Source organism: Pipistrellus kuhlii, unplaced genomic scaffold (genome assembly GCF_014108245.1).
Source record: "Pipistrellus kuhlii isolate mPipKuh1 unplaced genomic scaffold, mPipKuh1.p scaffold_m20_p_20, whole genome shotgun sequence".
Classification (NCBI taxonomy): domain Eukaryota; kingdom Metazoa; phylum Chordata; class Mammalia; order Chiroptera; family Vespertilionidae; genus Pipistrellus; species Pipistrellus kuhlii.
In genome coordinates this window covers 11864285-11880247 of record NW_023425516.1, presented here as the reverse complement: position 1 = coordinate 11880247, position 15963 = coordinate 11864285, and the positions used below count along the sequence as shown (strand labels likewise).

The window sequence follows — 15963 nt, the reverse complement described above, 5'->3', positions numbered from 1 at the left end:
CCAGCCCAGAAGCACACCAGCCGGGCAGACGGACACTTACTGCCAGCCTTGGGTGCGGCACCGCGGGGATGGCTTCTCCGGGGAGAGTCCTAAGAGTCGGGCGGCCAGGGCGGCAGCCCTCTGCCCAGTCGCTGGACCTGGCTGCTCTCCAGGTCGTCCAGCCAGTCTGGCCTCCACTCCCACAGGGGCAGGGAGAGGGTGCGGGTGAGGAAGCGGTCCGCCCGGGGGGAGGGCGGTGACGAGGCACCTGTGTGGGAGCAGAGGTATCCGTGGAGGGCTGGCCTTCGTCCCTGGGGACCAGGGTAGGGGACAATGCTTGGGGCCAACTTAAAGCACACGCCCAGCCCTACTTGTAACCTAACCCCAACGTGGCCCATCGGGGTCTCGGTGGCTCTGGCCCCAGGGACAGGAACCGTTAGTTTCTTCAGAGAGAACTGGCCTTCGCCCATCCTCTCCCAGCATCCTCCGCTCCCTCCACCAGGGAAACTTCTGCCCTGGGTAACCCTTGCTCTCTCACAGCCTGGTTGTTTTTCTTGGGGCAGAGGGCAGAGTTAGGGTTCACAAGGTGGGAGTAGGGGAGCTGATAGAGCAGAGGAGGCAGGGAACAGCTGAGGGGGCAAGGGGAGCCCTGACTGCCTCTGTGGACAAGGAGCTAATGGTCCAGCTCCACTGGACGTGGGAAGGGTGAGCCCAGTTGCTCCTCCCACAACCACAGACAAGGCAAGGAGGAGGGTGTGGGAGCACAGCAGGGGGAAGAGGAGACGGAACGTCCCCCAGTGAGGGGAAATCCGAACACTGGGCTAGAGTGAACCACAGGGGCTGGAGCCACCCTTGCTGGAGACCCCTGTCTGGGTGAGGGGAGAGGGCGCCCCCTGCAGGTAGGGGAGTGGGTCCCACTTGTCTGCCTGCAGGCTTCAGACTTGAACAACCTGTCCCTGTTCTCATGGGTGACCTTGGGCAAGTTAATACACCTGATTGGCCAAAGCCTGTCTGGCTCATTGGATAGAGCGTCCGGCCTGTGGACTGAAAGGCCCCAGGTTTGATTCCAGTCAAGGGCATGTACCTTGGTTGTGGGCACATCCCCAGTGGGGGGCGTGCAGGAGGCAGCTGATCGATGTTTCTAGCTCCCTATCTCTCTCCCTTCCTTTCTGTAAAAACAAAAACAAACAAACAAACAAAAACAATAACATATATTTAAAAATAATAATAAATAAACCTGATTGGCTTACAGTTTCCTCATTTAGGAAAGAATAAAGAACATTCGCCAAAACTGGTTTGGCTCAGTGGATAGAGCGTCTGGCCTGCGGGCTGAAAGGTCCCAGGTTTGATTCCGGTCAAGGGCATGTACCTTGGTTGCAGGCCCATCCCCAGTGAGGGGTGTGCAGGAGGCAGCTGATGTTTCTCTCTCACCGATGTTTCTAACTCTCTATCCCTCTCCCTTCCTCTCTGTAAAAAACCAATAATCTATCTATCTATCTATCTATCTATCTATCTATATATATATTTTAAAGAATGCATTTGTTAAAAAAGGAAAAAACAGAACATTCCTCCGAGAGGTGTCATTGAAGGTATGTCAAGTGCTTATCCCAGGGCCTGAGCGGGAGTAGTCCTTTAATGAAAACTGGCTGTTCTAAGGACCACGGCGAAGACCATGGTTAGGAACCTGGCCTCTAGGTTGGGAAGAAAGGGGATCTTCCAGGGGCCGTGCCAGCTCCAAGGGGGTGAGGGTGAGAGCGGACATACCTGTGAAGACACAGTCTGCCTCCCTGGGCTCCAGCCCCAAGCCGAGGCTGTCCACGGCCACCGCCAGGGCCCGTGCGAAGTGGGCGTCGGCGAGGAAGGAGCCGTCGGAGGAGCTGACGAGGCTGGCCCTGGCGCTGGGGGCGTTGTCCTCGGAGGCTGAGCCCCACCCGTTGGCCAGGGAGCCCTCGCTGGGGGTGGGGGTGAGGCAGGGCCGGGGTGGGCACAGCAAACTCCCCACCTCGGACCCTACCCCTCCGGCGGCTCTGCCCATGTCTGCCAGCTCTGAGGCCGTGGGGACGCCGATGTACCCGTAGGTGCTGGGGGGTGACGGCGCCCTGGGCATAGGAGAGACGCTGTTCCTGGGAAGAGGCAACAGGAGAGACATGGGGCGGTGGAGGTGCGGTGGGGCGGGAACATTCTTTTGGGAAGGAGTAGAAGGAGGCAAGGTCAAGCGTACTGTCAGACGGGTCTCCTCACCTGGGCGTCTCCTCGCCCTCACCCTCACTGAGCTCCAGGCACAGGGCCACCTCCTCAGGGGTCAGCACGCTGTCCTGGTCCTCCTCCAGGGACGACAGCGAAGAGCTGGACAGGCGACTGGAGCTTGGGCTGGGACCGGACAGGGAGGAGGCCTGGCGGCTGGAGTGGCTGGCCGTGCTGGAGGGCCTGCAGGTGGGGATGGGGGCTGCTGACAGGGGGAGCGGGGAGGGAGCTCGGGGCTCGGCCACGTGCCTGATGGGGCAAGACAGATGGCAGGATGGTTAGTGGGGTCCTTCCAGCCCCTGTCCACGCCTCCCTCACCCCATCCCACCCCTCACCCCGGCTTTTTGACTCCATGCCCCCTTACTGGGTCTGTTGATTCTGAGTGGGGGGTTCATGGGAAGAGAGGGGTGCTGGTGGGAGAGGACATGTCAGCTCGTTGGAGGAGCTGAGGATCTGCGGTCCCAGGGCCCGCCAGGCAACCAGAGCGCGGGGCACAGGTCCTGGGGAACGAGAGCCTGGGCATGAGAATAGCGGAACCCCCATCAGCCCCGCCCCCCAGCCTGCCCCCTGCCCAGCCCGGCCCTCCCCTCAGCTTCCTGCCCCTGCACCCCACCCCGCCTCACCGCCTCACCGCCTCTCACCTGGGCTTTGGGAAAGGTGCTTGGAGCCTTTGTTTCCTGCCTCCCAGGCCCAGAGCTCCATCGGGGGGCTGGCCCGGAGCAGCGGGGAGCTGTTGGCCTGGTGCAGCTCTGCAAAGGAAGCGTTGGCAGTTGAGGGAGAAGCCAGGGTGAGCCTGTCAGACCCCAACCTCAGGCTCCAGCTTATCAACGTGTGGAGCTGAGCTGATTTCAGAGGCAGGGCCGCTCCTGGTGTGGCCAGACTGAAATCAGCTCACGCAGAGAAAAGCTGAGGCCGGCCCAGCCCTCGCCACCGAGTGCCTCAGGGATGGGGATCCAGGAGGACAGCCGAGTCAGAGCTGTGGTGGGGTGCTACCCATACCCGTCTGGCAGGGCCCAGGTCACATGCCCACCACATGCCCCCTCCTCCTGGGCCCTCCTCCCGCCTGCTCCAGGCGGGGCCTGCGATCCAGGCCTTACCTTGCTTCTTTTTGGCCTTCCAGACCTCTGCGGGGGCCACAGAGAAGCGAGGGGAAGGGAGCCCCCTGCGGCTGCAGAGGCTGTCGGAACTGGGCCAGGGGCTGGTGGAGAGCCGGGTCAGCTGGGGTCGGAGATGCCTGAGGGCCGGGGCCTGGGGGCTGGGCCGGGCTGGGGGGCTGGCAGGCAGCTCAGCGATGAGGGAGCCATAGAAGGTGCGGGTGTCGGGAAGGAGGGGCACGCCAGGGCTGCGGGGATCCCAGATCACTGCCACGAAACACAACAGGAGGAGTGAGGGCGAGCCATCCCGCTCACGTCCCCCCACTCCGGCCCTGCGATCTCTGCTCCTCGCCAGGCCCTGGCCGCCGCTGGGCATGCTCACAGGAGCGCCGGCCGTCTAGTGGGTCCCGGGGGTCCGCGCCCAGCCGGCTGCTGAGACTGCTGCTGCTGCTCAGGTCCCGAGAGCCAGAGGTGGATCGCCAAGTGTCTGCCAGCCAGGGGGAGTCACTATGGTCCATCCTACAGCATGGGGGGGGGGGGGGGGGGAGGAGGGGAGGTAGGGACAGGGGCAGGAGAAACAGTGTGAAGTGAGAATCCCAGGGTAGCTGAAGGAGGTGAAGAGATGGTGCTATAGGCTTTATTCTACCTGCTTTAAAAAACATTTAAAAAAAATATTTCTTTCTCATTTTTTTAATTAAGGTATTATATGCATACATATCTTATCAATTCCCTCCCTTTCATACATGCCCTCCCTCTCCAGAGTTTTGTGTCCATTGGTTATGCTTATATCTACCTGCTTTTAAGCCCTTCCGACTCCTTAAAGTAGGGGTGTCGAACTCAATCAGAGAAGGGGCCAAAATCTAAAATCCAGCCTAAATCGCGGGCCGAATGGTTTACTGAACAGTCATAAACTGTCATTGTGATGGAAACGCAGCGGAGTGCAGTGATGACAGCGCGGTGCGGGCCACATTGCAAGGCCTGGTGGGACGGATTTGGCCCGCGGGCCTTGTGTTTGACACATGTGCCTTAAAGTCTCTGCACTGATGTCTCCAACTCAGTGCCCTTTCTTATCCTGGTTATCAGAGGAAGTCCAGGTTGCCCGGAGATAAGAGGTATTGAAAAGAAACAGCTGTGTGCTAAGATAAAAAGAATATCTATCTGGAGCCAGACAGACCTAGTTTGAAAATCCCTGTTGCAAAAAAAAAAAGAAAAATCCTCCTTGGTCGCAGCCCAGCTGTGCGTCCCTTCGAGCAAGTCTGTCGGCCTCACAAAGACCCGGTCCTTCATCTGTGACCGTCAAAGCGGGCCTTCTGTACAAGGCTGGTGCTGGGCGCTGGGACCAGGAAACACGAGGTCATGTGCTGGCAGAGCCGAGCTCGCTACGGGAATGTGGCCTCACTACCTCTAGCCTGGTTCCCCCCCCCTTTTTTAATATATATTTTATTGTTTTTTTTACAAAGAGGAAGGGAGAGGGATAGAGAGTTAGAAACATCGATGAAAGAGAAACATCGATCAGCTGCCTCTTGCACACCTCCTACTGGGGATGTGCCCGCAACCAAGGTACATGCCCTTGACGGGAAATGAACCCGGGACCCTTCAGTCCGCAGGCTGACGCTCTATCCACTGAGCCAAACTGGTTTCAGCAGCCTGGTTCCCTTGGAACAGGCGGCCATGCAGGCCGCCTGAGGCCTCTTTACACAACAGGGACCAGACCAAAGTGCTCCTCTGCCTGAACCCTTCAGTGGCTCCCGTTTGCCAAGAGACAGCCCCGCTGCCTGGCAGGGCAGACGGGGCCCTCGGCCCGGTGTCCAGCTCCCTCACCAGACCCGCCTCCCATGCTGTGCCCCAGGCGGACCAAACGGCTTTCCCTTCCCTGGGAGCCTGGCGGCTGCTTCCGGCTGCCCTCTCTGGCCTGCTCCCTCTCACTGGCAGGGTGAATGTGAAATCTTTCTCCCAGAGGTCCTCACCCCAGTCTCCTCCGTGCACCCTGTACCTGGGCCTGCGCTTCCAACTCTGGATTGCATTCACTTGGGTGTCTCTGTCTAGACCAGTGCTTCCCAGCGTGGGGCACACACCCCACGGAACACAATTTGATTTTCAAGGAGGGAAATTTGAGAATGAGTTATTAACAGTGATTTTTTTGCAGTTATGATGGTTTAGGGGCCTCATATACAGTCTATAAATATACATTGTGACATATTTATGCATTCCAGTTCTCTATTACTGGTATATGTTTTGAAACTTTATTTGCTATTTTTTTATATCACTTCATATTATTATTATTAACAATTTCTTAGTGATTTCTTCCTCAGTCCTTCATCTGTCCTTTCGTTCTCTTATTTTTGTCTTTCGTGGATGCCATGTTCTTTGAAAGCTTGTTTAGACCAAGTTCATGGCCTTTTAGGCTTCCTCCATGCAAATAGGAGTTCACTTTTTTTTTTTAATAAATGATAATAATAAGTATATCTCACGGGTAGGGGGTTGGGCATCAGGATTTTAGGGATGCTTAGGGGGCATGGCCATAGAAAAAGGTTGAGAACCACTGGGCTAGACTGAGTTCCTGGCAGATGGAGACTGTTCTAGAGAAATGAACGAATCTGCCTCACGGACGGGGGTGAAGTCCCAGGGGGACAGAGGAAGTTCAGGGCAGAGCAGACAAAGCCCAAGTGGTAACTAAAGAGAATGGCCAATGAACACAGGAAACACAGGAACCTTGCTCTGACCCGAGACTGACAGAAAAATGGTCTTGGCTGGATGTATCTGGCACCTCGTAGGTGCTCAAAAAGTTCTGTTGGAAGATGCAGGACCTGGGCTGTGAAACCTCCCAGAGGAAGTCTAATGCGGTAAAGAGCAGGAGAATGCGGGCAGGTGAAATGGTTATTTTAGTGTAAAACTCGGCCAACAGGATTAAAAAGTATGTTTGCTTCCTTAGTGTCTCGTCTCACCACCGCAGACCTGCTCTGGCAGCCAGACACACTGGAAGCAGAGGTACCTGCAACGGCCCTATGGTGTAGGGGCAGCGCGCCCTCTACTGGAACTGTGGGTGGATTGCCGTGAAGGAAAGGTGGCTCCATAGGTGGAGAGATGTACAGAAAAGCAAAGGTACTGCTAGGCCAGTGGTTGGCAAACTCATGAGTCAACGGAGCCAAATATCAACAGCACAATGATTGATATTTCTTTGGAGAGTCACATTTTTTAAACTTAAAATTCTTCTAATGCCACTTCTTCAAAATAGACTCGCCTGGGACGTAGTGTTTTGTGGAAGAGCCACCCACACTCAAGGGGCCAAAGAGCCGCATGTGGCTCGTGAGCCGCAGTTTGCCGACCACAGTGCTAGGTGAACACTGAGTGCAGAGAGAAAATTAGGAATCAGGCTGCTCCTCCCTTGCTAATTATTCTCCGGCCAGGAGAATGCCTCAGCAGGAAAGTGTAGTCAGTATTATTAGTGGGAGGTTGGTGACGGGAGCACTGGATTAGGAGTGAAGGCCAGCTCTGCTGCCTTGGGCAAAGCCGAGTAAGTCTATGATTCCGTTTACTCTCTGTCGAGGGGTCTGGTAGTAGCATCATTGAAAGAGGAAACAATTCTCACTTGGAGTTAAAGAGAGACACAGATACCAGAGTAAGGGAGACTCCATCCAATTCTCTGTTCCAGCTCCTTGGTCCCCCTGCCCCTCCCTCACCTCAGGACACGCCCCTCTCATGTCTCACCTGTGTTTTAGGATGGCATCCTCACTGGTGTACCTGTACAAACCTGGGAGAGGGCGGGAAGAAGGCTTAATCTAGAGTCCCCAGCATCAGGTCCCCATAGTGTTCTTTTGAAAAAAAAAAATATATATATATAGCCAAAACCGGTTTGGCTCAGTGGATAGAGCATCGACCTGCGGACTGAAAGGTCCCAGGTTCGATTCCGGTCAAGGGCATATACCTTGGTTGCAGGTACATCCCCAGTAGGGGTTTTGCAGAAGGCAGCTGATCGATGTCTCTCTCTCATCGATGTTTCTAACACTCTATCCCTCTACCTTCCTCTCTGTAAAAAAATCAATAAAAATTATATAAATATATTGATTTCAGGGAGGAAAGGAGAGGGAGAGAGACTCAGAAACATCCATGATGAGAATCATTGATCAGCTGCCTCCTCCATGCCCCCTACTGGGGATCAAGCATGTTCCCTTGACCAGAATTGAACCCAGAACCCTTCATTCCGCAGGCCAACACTCTACCCACTGAGCCAAGCCAGTTAGGCCCCTCAATTGTGTTCTTACTGGACCCAGTGAGTCCTGACCCCCTGGAGTCCGCTCCCCGCTCTCACCAGGGCCCAGATGCATGCCAGCGCGGCGCCGACGGTGGATGCACACAGTGGTGACCAGCAGCAGCAGCCAGAGCAGGACGCCCCCGGTGGCAATGACCTCTGGGCGCTTGAAGGCTGCTCTCAGCTGCTCCAGGATCCAGGGACCCGGGTCTCTGGGTTCTCGGGTGGCTCGATCCGTGGTCTGCTCTATAGAGGATTTGGAGCTCAGGGGTAGGGGGCAGGGGGAGCAATGAGGGTCAGACAGAGAAGGGGGAAGAGCTGGAAGTGGGAACAGTGAGAGGAAGGTGGGCATTGGAGCTGAGGGAGGTGGGAGGGACCAGAGGAGATGTTCCTCACCCAGAATGAGGCAGGCGGGGCTGCTGGGCTCCCCGGCCCCGGCGCCGGTGAGGGCAGCCACCTGCACACAGTAGGCACCTGGTGTGTGGGTGGCCATCTCCAGCTGGGTCTGCTCGCCGGCCACTGTCCAGTTGGTTGGGGGCCAGGAGGTGTTGCTCAGGCTCCACACCTAAGGGCATGCGGGGTGAGGAGGGCCCTCGGGCACCATCCCCGCTGCTGGGCCCTTCCTCTGCAGTCGGACTTGGAGCCCGCCGTCACCCTGCCCTGGGGTGGACCAGGGCACACTCCCCTCACAACCACCCGCACTTCTTTCTTTCTTTCTTTCTTTCTTTCTTTCTTTCTTTCTTTCTTTCTTTCTTTCTTTCTTCCTTCCTTCCTTCCTTCCTTCCTTCCTTCCTTCCTTCCTTCCTTTCTTTCTTTCTTTCTTTCTTTCTTTTTTTTAAAATATATTTTACTGATTTAAAAAAAAATATATTTTATTGATTTTTATACAGAGAGGAAGGGAGAGAGATAGAGAGTTAGAAACATCGATGAGAGAGAGTCATCAATCAGCTGCCTCTTGCACACCCCCTACTGGGGATGTGCCCGCAACCAAGGTACATGCCCTTGACCGGAATCAAACCCGGGGCCCTTCAGTCCCCAAGCCGACGCTCTATCCATTGAGCCAAACCGGTCCCGGCTATTTTACTGATTTTTTTTATAGAGAGGAAGGGAGAGGGATAGAGAGTCAGAAACGTCGATGAGAGAGAAACATCGATCAGCTGCCTTCTGCACACCCCCCACTGGGGATGTGCCCGCAACCAAGGTACATGCCCTTGACAAGAATCAAACCTGGGACCCTTGAGTCCCCAGGCTGACGCTCTATCCACTGAGCCAAACTGGTCAGGGCTACCCACACTTCTAATCCCATCCTGGACCCTACATCCAGCCTCACTTTCCGCGCCTGTAAAATGGGGATAAGAACCAGGTGCAGTGGGGAGGGGGGGGGGGGGTTGCGCCATGAGACCAGGGAGCTAACTGCCTGGCAGGGGCCGGCAGATGCTGGCTTATCAATAGTGTGTGCTCCTCGCTTCTCTGAACAGGCTCACTTCTCGGTGCCCAGAGCAAGGACAGGCGGGATGCCAGGGGAGAGGGAGGCCTCGGCACCTCGAGGAAGGGGTGTGTCGGCTTGCGGGGGGTACCTGGTAGCCACGGATGACGCCATTGTGGTTTTTGGCAGGCGGTGGGACCCAGTTCACAAGGATGCTGCCATTGCCCAATTTTAGGGTCACCTCCTGGGGAGGGGCGCTGGGCACTGGGGAGAGGGAGAGAGGAGATAAGGAATGAGGGGACACAGAGGGCAAACTGATGAGAATAGTTTGACCAGGGCAGAGGGATCCAGGAGCAGGACCCCCCACACCCCCCACCCCTAGACTGGAGCGGGACCAGAGGCCTACTGTTGGTGTGGGCAGCGGCCCTGACCTTGCTCGGGCAGCCGCAGGAGCAGCACGTTGCTGTCAGGGCCCCGGGCCCGGCCGGAGGACGGTCTCACTTTGAACTCGTAGTCTTGGCCCCAGCGGAGGCCCCCGAGCTTGGCGCTCTGCGAGCCGGCCAGCAGGGCCTCCGCCCAGGGCGCGCCCTGGCCTCCTGGCGCCGGCTGGGCCCTGAAGAGCGCCGTGTAGGCCTGGGCAGGGGCGGCGGGGCCGCTGACCTGGGGGCGAGTCCGGACAAAGGCGGGGGGTCAGGGGCGCGGTGCTGTCCGGACCGGCTCCGGCCCTGGGCGCCAGGCCTCACCTTCCAGCTGAGCCACACGGCAGGCCCCGGCCCCGCGCCCTCGGAGGGCCCCGGGTTCAGCAGGGTCACGTTCTCCAGCTGGATGCGCACGGCCAGCAGCTCCAGAGGCTCTGTGGGGGAGGACAGGGCTGGGATGGGGGCTGCATCCGAGGAAAGGAACGGAGGGGTCCAGGACCCCTTAGCTGCCGAGAACCCCAAACTCCAGCTTCCTCTGAACTAGGGCGCTCCTATTCCCACTGTAGGATGGGGCAGCAAAGCTCCCCTAAGGTGGGGTCCACCAGCTGATGCCAATCCCAGGTTGAACCTCACATACCCTAACCTCAGCCCAAACCAGACCACACCAGCCTAACCGGATGGCCTGCCCTATATCTCCCCTGCCTCCCCTTTCCCCCCCAATCCACATTGGCCCTGATGCTAGCTAGCTCCCTCCCTTACCCTGGACAGACACCCTGGCTGCCCGGCTCTTCCGCTGTCCCGCGTTGTTGGTGGCCACACACATGTAAGTCCCCGAGTCATTCTTCTCTGCTCTTAGCATCCGCAAGGAGCCACTGGACACCTGTCAGGACAGGCCCATGCGCAGTCTCCCGTGAGGGGCGGGGGTCTGACAGGGGAGGGAAGCTGAAGGCCTTGCTGCCTTCCTCTCCTCAAATTCTGCAGGGGCCCTCGGAAGGCAGGTCAGTCCCCGGGCATGCCCTGTAGTGGACACTCAGGAGGCGGGTCGGTCCCCAGGTTGCCCTGTAGTGGGCCCTCAGGAGGCGGGTTGGTCCCCGGGCATGCCCTGTAGGGCGGGACAGGAGGAGGGAGGAAAGGGGAAGGCAGCGATACTCACCCTGTGCCGCCCCGGCTGGAGGGCCAGGGGCTTCTCATCCTTCCACCACACGACCGTGGGCTCTGGGTGGCCCCAGGGCGGCCAGCACTCCAGGATCACCTGCTCGCCCACCCTGGCCACGGTGTCCTGGGGCTGGACCCGGAAATCCTCCTGAAGGACTGTGGGGAGGAAGGAGGCTCTGGGGGGAGCAGTGCCGGGTCCTCCCCTCCCCAAAGGCCCCCCTGGGTGTCTCCTGCCACACCTGCCCCATTCTGCTTTTTCACGACGGTGCGCACTCCTCAGAGACCCACCTCCTAAGCCTGCCAGGTAGGTTCACCCCCGACTTAGCCCTCTCCTCTCGGTTCCCATCTGATATCCCTTCAAACCTCCCTCTGGCCCTGACCGGTTTGGCTCAGTGGATAGAGCGTCAGCCTGCGGACTCCAGGGTCCCAGGTTCGATTCCGGTCAAGGGCATGTACCTTGGTTGCGGGCACATCCCCAGTAAGGGCTGTGCAGGAGGCAGCTGATCGATGTCTCTCTCATCAATGTTTCTACCTCTCTATCCCTCTCCCTTCCTCTCTGCAAAAAAAAAAAAAAAAAAAAAAAAAAAAAAAAAAAAAAAAAAAATCAATGCAAAATATATATTTTTAAAAAGTATAAAAAAACAAAACAAAAACACCTCCCTCTGACGCCAATCCCAGGTTGAACCTCATATACCCTAACTGGGCCACACCAGCCTAACTGGAGTCCTCCCTATCCTCTCCTCCCAACACACACATACATTTTTTTTAAAACATATTTTATTGATTTTTTTACAGAGGGGAAGAGAGAGGGATAGAGAGTTAGAAACATCGATGAGAGAGAATCATCGATCAGCTGCCTCCCGCATACCCCCCACTGGGGATGTGTCCGCAACCAAGGTACATGCCCTTGACTGGAATCGAACCTGGGACCTTTCAGTCCTCAGGCTGACGCTCTATCCACTGAGCCAAACCGGTTCCGGCAAATTTTTTTAAAATTATTATTGATTTCAGAGAGGAAGGGGGAGAGAGAGAGAAACACACCCAGTACTGGAGGTTGAGCCCACAACTTGGGCATATGCCTTAACTGGATTCGAACCCGGGACCCTTCCATCCTCAGGCTGACGCTCTATCCACTGAGCCAAACCAGCGAGGGCCCACACACATACATTGATCCTCACAGGTACCCCTTCAAACCTCCCTCAGCACAGGCAATGACCCAGGTGTGTCCACCCTGCTCCCCTCCCAGGCCTCACCAGCCGCAGACAGCCGGGCTCCACGGCTCACCGCTGTGCCCAGCCGGTTGCTGGCCTCGCACGTGTAGATGCCCAGGTCTGTGGACAGGGCCTGGCTGCTGCGGGCGTGGGCCTGGGCGGAGGGCCAGTGCAACAGCAAGGTCCCATCGGGGAGGAGCTGGTGCGTGTCCGGGGGCTCCATGCTCAGGGGCTGCCCGTTGAGCAGCCAGTGGATGGTGGGAGGCGGCTGGCCTGAGGCTTGGCAGCTCATCCGGACGGGCTCGGGGCCCTGGAGCAGCTGGTCCTGCGGGTGGACTAGGATCTGGGGTGGGGAGTCCGGAGCCGTGCCTCCTGGAAGGGAGAGGGAGGGGGAGCCCCGTCAGACTACCATTGGGCGCCCAGGTTCCCTGCATTCCTCATTGCCTTCTCTCCTCTGAAGATCAATTCAAAGGCAGGAGACCTTTCCAACTCTCAATCTGTCAGTCTCTCTCTCTCTCTCTCTCTCTCTCTCTCTCTCTCTCTCTCTCTCTGTCTTTCACACACACACACACACACACACACACACCACCACCACCACCACCACCACCATCACCATCACCACCATCAACAACATCATCATCATCATCATCATCATCATCATCATCTCTTGCCAAGGAGCAAAGGGGCCTCTTCTTCCCTGGCCAGGCCCTGGATGGAGGGCCATGGCTGGGAGAGGGGGCGGTCACACTCACCCGTGCCGAACAGGAGCAGGAGGGGCAGGGGCCACCAGACCCCAGGGAGGCCCGCTCCCCCGGAGCCCATGGCTGCTGCTCCCAGGTCTCTGTCCTGGTCGCCAGCACTTTGTCTTGCGGCTCTGAGCTCACGGGGAGGGGAGGGGCGGGCAGGCCGTCGGTTGGTGGTTGTTTGTGGCCGAGGCTGCCCCAGAGGGAAGCAGCTCTGAGGAAACCGATGCTTCCTGCCTGGCCCTCGGTGCCTTGAAGAACTGGGAGGAGTCCAGAGGAGAGAAACTCCCTGGCTCCAACCCCAGCCCTGAGCTTTACCTTGTGAGCTAGTCTGGGATTTCTCTTTATTATTTTATTTTATTTTAATAATATTTTTATTGATTTCGAAGAGGAAAAGAGGGAGAGAGAGATGAGAGAGAATCATTGATTGGCTGCCTCCTGCAAGTCCCCTACTGGGGTTGTGCCCGCAACCAAGGTACAGGCCTTTGACCGGAATCGAACCTGGGGCCCTTGAGTCCACAGACTGACACTCTGTCCACTGAGCCAAATCAGCCAGGGCTTGTCTGGAATTTCTTAAAGGCAATCCTCACAGTAACCTCAACTCTGACCACAGCTTTAACCTTTAACCCTAAGCCTGTATTTAACCTTTGAGTCACATCCTTATTCCTTTGCTTTCAAGTGACCCTTGCTAGAGTGGACCGGAAATCCAGAGGAAACTAAGTTGAGTGGAGCAGGCGCTCCTTGGTCCGTTCCTCAAGGATGGATGGAGCAGGGGGCTGGGTGGGACAGAGACAGGAAGCCTTCAGAGGCCCTGGGACAAGCTGGAGATGCCCACCATGTGTTCCTATCCAGCTCAGAGACAAAGGGAATAAGATGGCAGACCGATGGCAGTTCCTTAGCCCCGGCAAGTCACTCATCTGTAAGTGGGGATAACAATAGTAGTGCGTACCTTGGGAGATGGAGTAAGAATGAGATGAGATAAAACATAAATCACTTGGTCCGGTAACCTAATGCATTATCCCCGCTCAGTAAGTTTAACCAATATTGTTATTTTTATGCACATTCCATCACAAAAACTATTCGAGCATTCTCAGCTGGGACACTTCAGGCCCCGGGCTGATGGTGTGAGTCTGATATTTAAGATCTTTCCAGCCCTGAAACCTGTGTCTGCTGCAGACAGGCCTGTAGCCTCTGAGCCTGCTGCTCCCCACACCCCTCCCTAGAGAGAGGCTGCATTCCCCTCTCAGAGCCCACCTCCTGTTTACAGGTTTCTTCCTTCCAAATCTGGAATCTCAGCCATTTCCTGGAGCTGTTCCCGGAAAGCCAAGGCCGGGCTCTGGGGGCTCAACGGAAGACTGTCCAGCCTTTGTTTCCAACAGTTCCTGGCCAGCTCCTCCGCGAGGCCCCTAACCCAGCTGACTCCCTCGCTTCCTCTCCTTCCCATCCTGGCATAGTACCAGCCCCAGCCACAGCCCTAACAGCCTATCAAAAGGAGAGAAGGCCCGGCGGGTGGCTGGCATGGCTCAGTGGTGGAGCGTCAACCTATGAACCGGGAGGTCACGGTATGATTCCCAGTCGGGGCACAAGCTCGATTCCCAGGGTGGGGTAGGTAGGGGGCAGCTGATTGATTCTCTCTCATCATTGACGTTTCTATTTCTCCTCCCTCCTTCTCTGAAATCAATAGAAAAATAAAGAGGCGAGAAGGCCTCTTTAATAACTCCTCTTCCCCTTCAAATGCAGACCAAGACTGACGGAGACAATTGGGACAAGAGGGCACAGTGGTTTGTACAACCCGAGGGGTGGAGGATAGACAGAAGGAAAGTAATGGGGTGACAGAGCTGGAAGGGTAGGAACTGAGAGGAGGAGCCAAGGGCAGTCAGTGGTCAAGTCCACGGCATGTGTGCCAGGAGTGGCGGCATAGAGTTTACGGGGTCAGGGACCTGTGGAGCCAGAGGGATAAAGGGGCATTCATGCGGACACTGCAGTCACCCAGGGGTGACACGAGAAGGATGTGGGAGACAAAGGAATTTCTGCACACCCTGCCAAGCTGAGGTTTCCCAGAGACAGAGCCCGGAAGCCTGGGCCCCTGACGGCTGGCTCCCTAAAATGTTGCCGTCAGCAGTCCTCTGTTAGACTCTCCTGCTTGCACATGGACTTCGGGGAGATGAACCAAGTTCTCTGCTAAGGACTGAATGCCGACTGGTTTTATCCCAAATGTGTGCAATCTAGAAGGATGATATAAACCCTCCTCAGGGGGAAAGATGGCAAGTCCCAAAGGAATTCAGATTCAGGACTAGCCCTGTCCTCAGCTGAGTGAGAATGGACGGGTGGCACAGTGGTGGGCGGCAGGAACAGAGCCCCAGAGGCTATGGCGGCCTGAGGAATGGCCCCCGACCCACAGTCATGTGCCTCATCCCTGGAGATCGCCTGATCCCTGAAGATCACTTCCATTCCATTCCATTCCATTCCATTCCATTCCATTCCATTCCAGCCTCTCTATTCCCAGACTTTCGGAGGGCCAAGTGCTAAGAACTGATGGAGATAGAAGAGGTCAATTAATCTGAGCTGCTCCTGTAGGACGTTAAGGTCCTTCCCTTTACTTGGTCCAACTCAGGGATCCCCCAAGGGGATTTCCCAACACTAAGGTGGATCTAGATGGCTCCCAGACACCACAGTGCTCACGTCCGGCAACCTGGCCCATCAGCATCCTGGCTGTCTCATTCCCACGCACAAAGGAAGAGTCGGCTGCATGAGTCAAACAGATAATGTCGGTGGGAGTAGCCTTCAGTTTTAAGGAAGTTCCGCCCCTTGCCCTGGTGATCTGCAGACCCAGTGACCAATTTAGAAAGCACCTTCCTTTGCCCTCTGGCGTTAAAGTGTTGAGGCTTGTGAGTGTCTCCTAGTTGCCTGTGAGAGGGGAGAGAAAGGGCAGGGATTGAGTGTCCTTCGAAAGGACCCTCCAGGGGAAAAATGTCCACCTCTCGTTCCTGGTTTCTCTGGATTCCTATTCCACGTTCTCTGAAGATGCAGCCGGGCATGCCTGCTGGCCGAGCTCATGGGGTAAAGGTAAGGATTCAGGTGGGACTGAAGGCAGTTACACGATGTGGAGATCCTGGTTCCACTGGCAGAGAGACCTGCAATGTCACATAATCTCTCAGAGGCCCACTTTCCTCGTCAGGATATGTCGGTATGCAGTTTATGGGTAGGGGATGTGGAAGTACTTTGAGAACACTAGCTATGCACTAATTATCCCTTGAGTGTATCTGTTCATTTTTCCCAACACCATTTATTGAACAGACTGTTTTAACCCCATTATATATTCTGCCAGTCACAGACCAAGTTTCTCTAAAGAGGATTTGCAATTTTATTTTATGTGGTTTTTAAAAAAATGTATTTTATTGATATTTTACAGAGAGGAAGGGAGAGGGACAGAGTTAGAAACA

At 56.2% G+C, this 15963-nt stretch overlaps 1 protein-coding gene across 2 annotated transcripts; it reads right to left on the bottom strand.

The window, feature by feature from the left end:
- On the bottom strand, positions 1-12811 carry ROBO4 (roundabout guidance receptor 4). Of its 2 annotated transcripts, none has more exons than XM_045585474.1 (17): positions 12530-12811; positions 11820-12149; positions 10565-10722; positions 10171-10291; positions 9736-9845; positions 9424-9652; positions 9144-9256; positions 7963-8131; positions 7627-7812; positions 7026-7068; positions 3700-3836; positions 3321-3584; positions 2865-2972; positions 2588-2738; positions 2221-2472; positions 1744-2102; positions 1-247 (listed from the first exon to the last, which is right to left on the bottom strand). In XM_045585474.1, the coding sequence occupies exons 1-17, from the start codon at positions 12597-12599 to the stop codon at positions 90-92; spliced, it is 2958 nt and encodes a 985-aa protein (XP_045441430.1). In that variant the 5' UTR covers positions 12600-12811; the 3' UTR covers positions 1-89. The 2 variants fall into 2 exon arrangements, with proteins under 2 accessions (XP_045441430.1, XP_036305399.1); XM_036449506.2 differs by having other exon boundaries at positions 3-247; positions 2588-2723; positions 12530-12809.
- Positions 12812-15963: the final 3152 nt, after the last annotated feature.

Coding starts and splice junctions, on each gene's coding strand:
- ROBO4 (XM_045585474.1), bottom strand. CDS start 12,599: ATGGGCTCCGGGGGAGCGGGCCTCCCTGGGGTCTGGTGGCCCCTGCCC. Junction 12,150..12,529: donor CCTGCTCCTGTTCGGCACGG/GTGAGTGTGACC, acceptor TCTCCCTTCCAG/GAGGCACGGCTCCGGACTCC. Junction 3,585..3,699: donor ACTAGACGGCCGGCGCTCCT/GTGAGCATGCCC, acceptor GTTTCGTGGCAG/TGATCTGGGATCCCCGCAGC.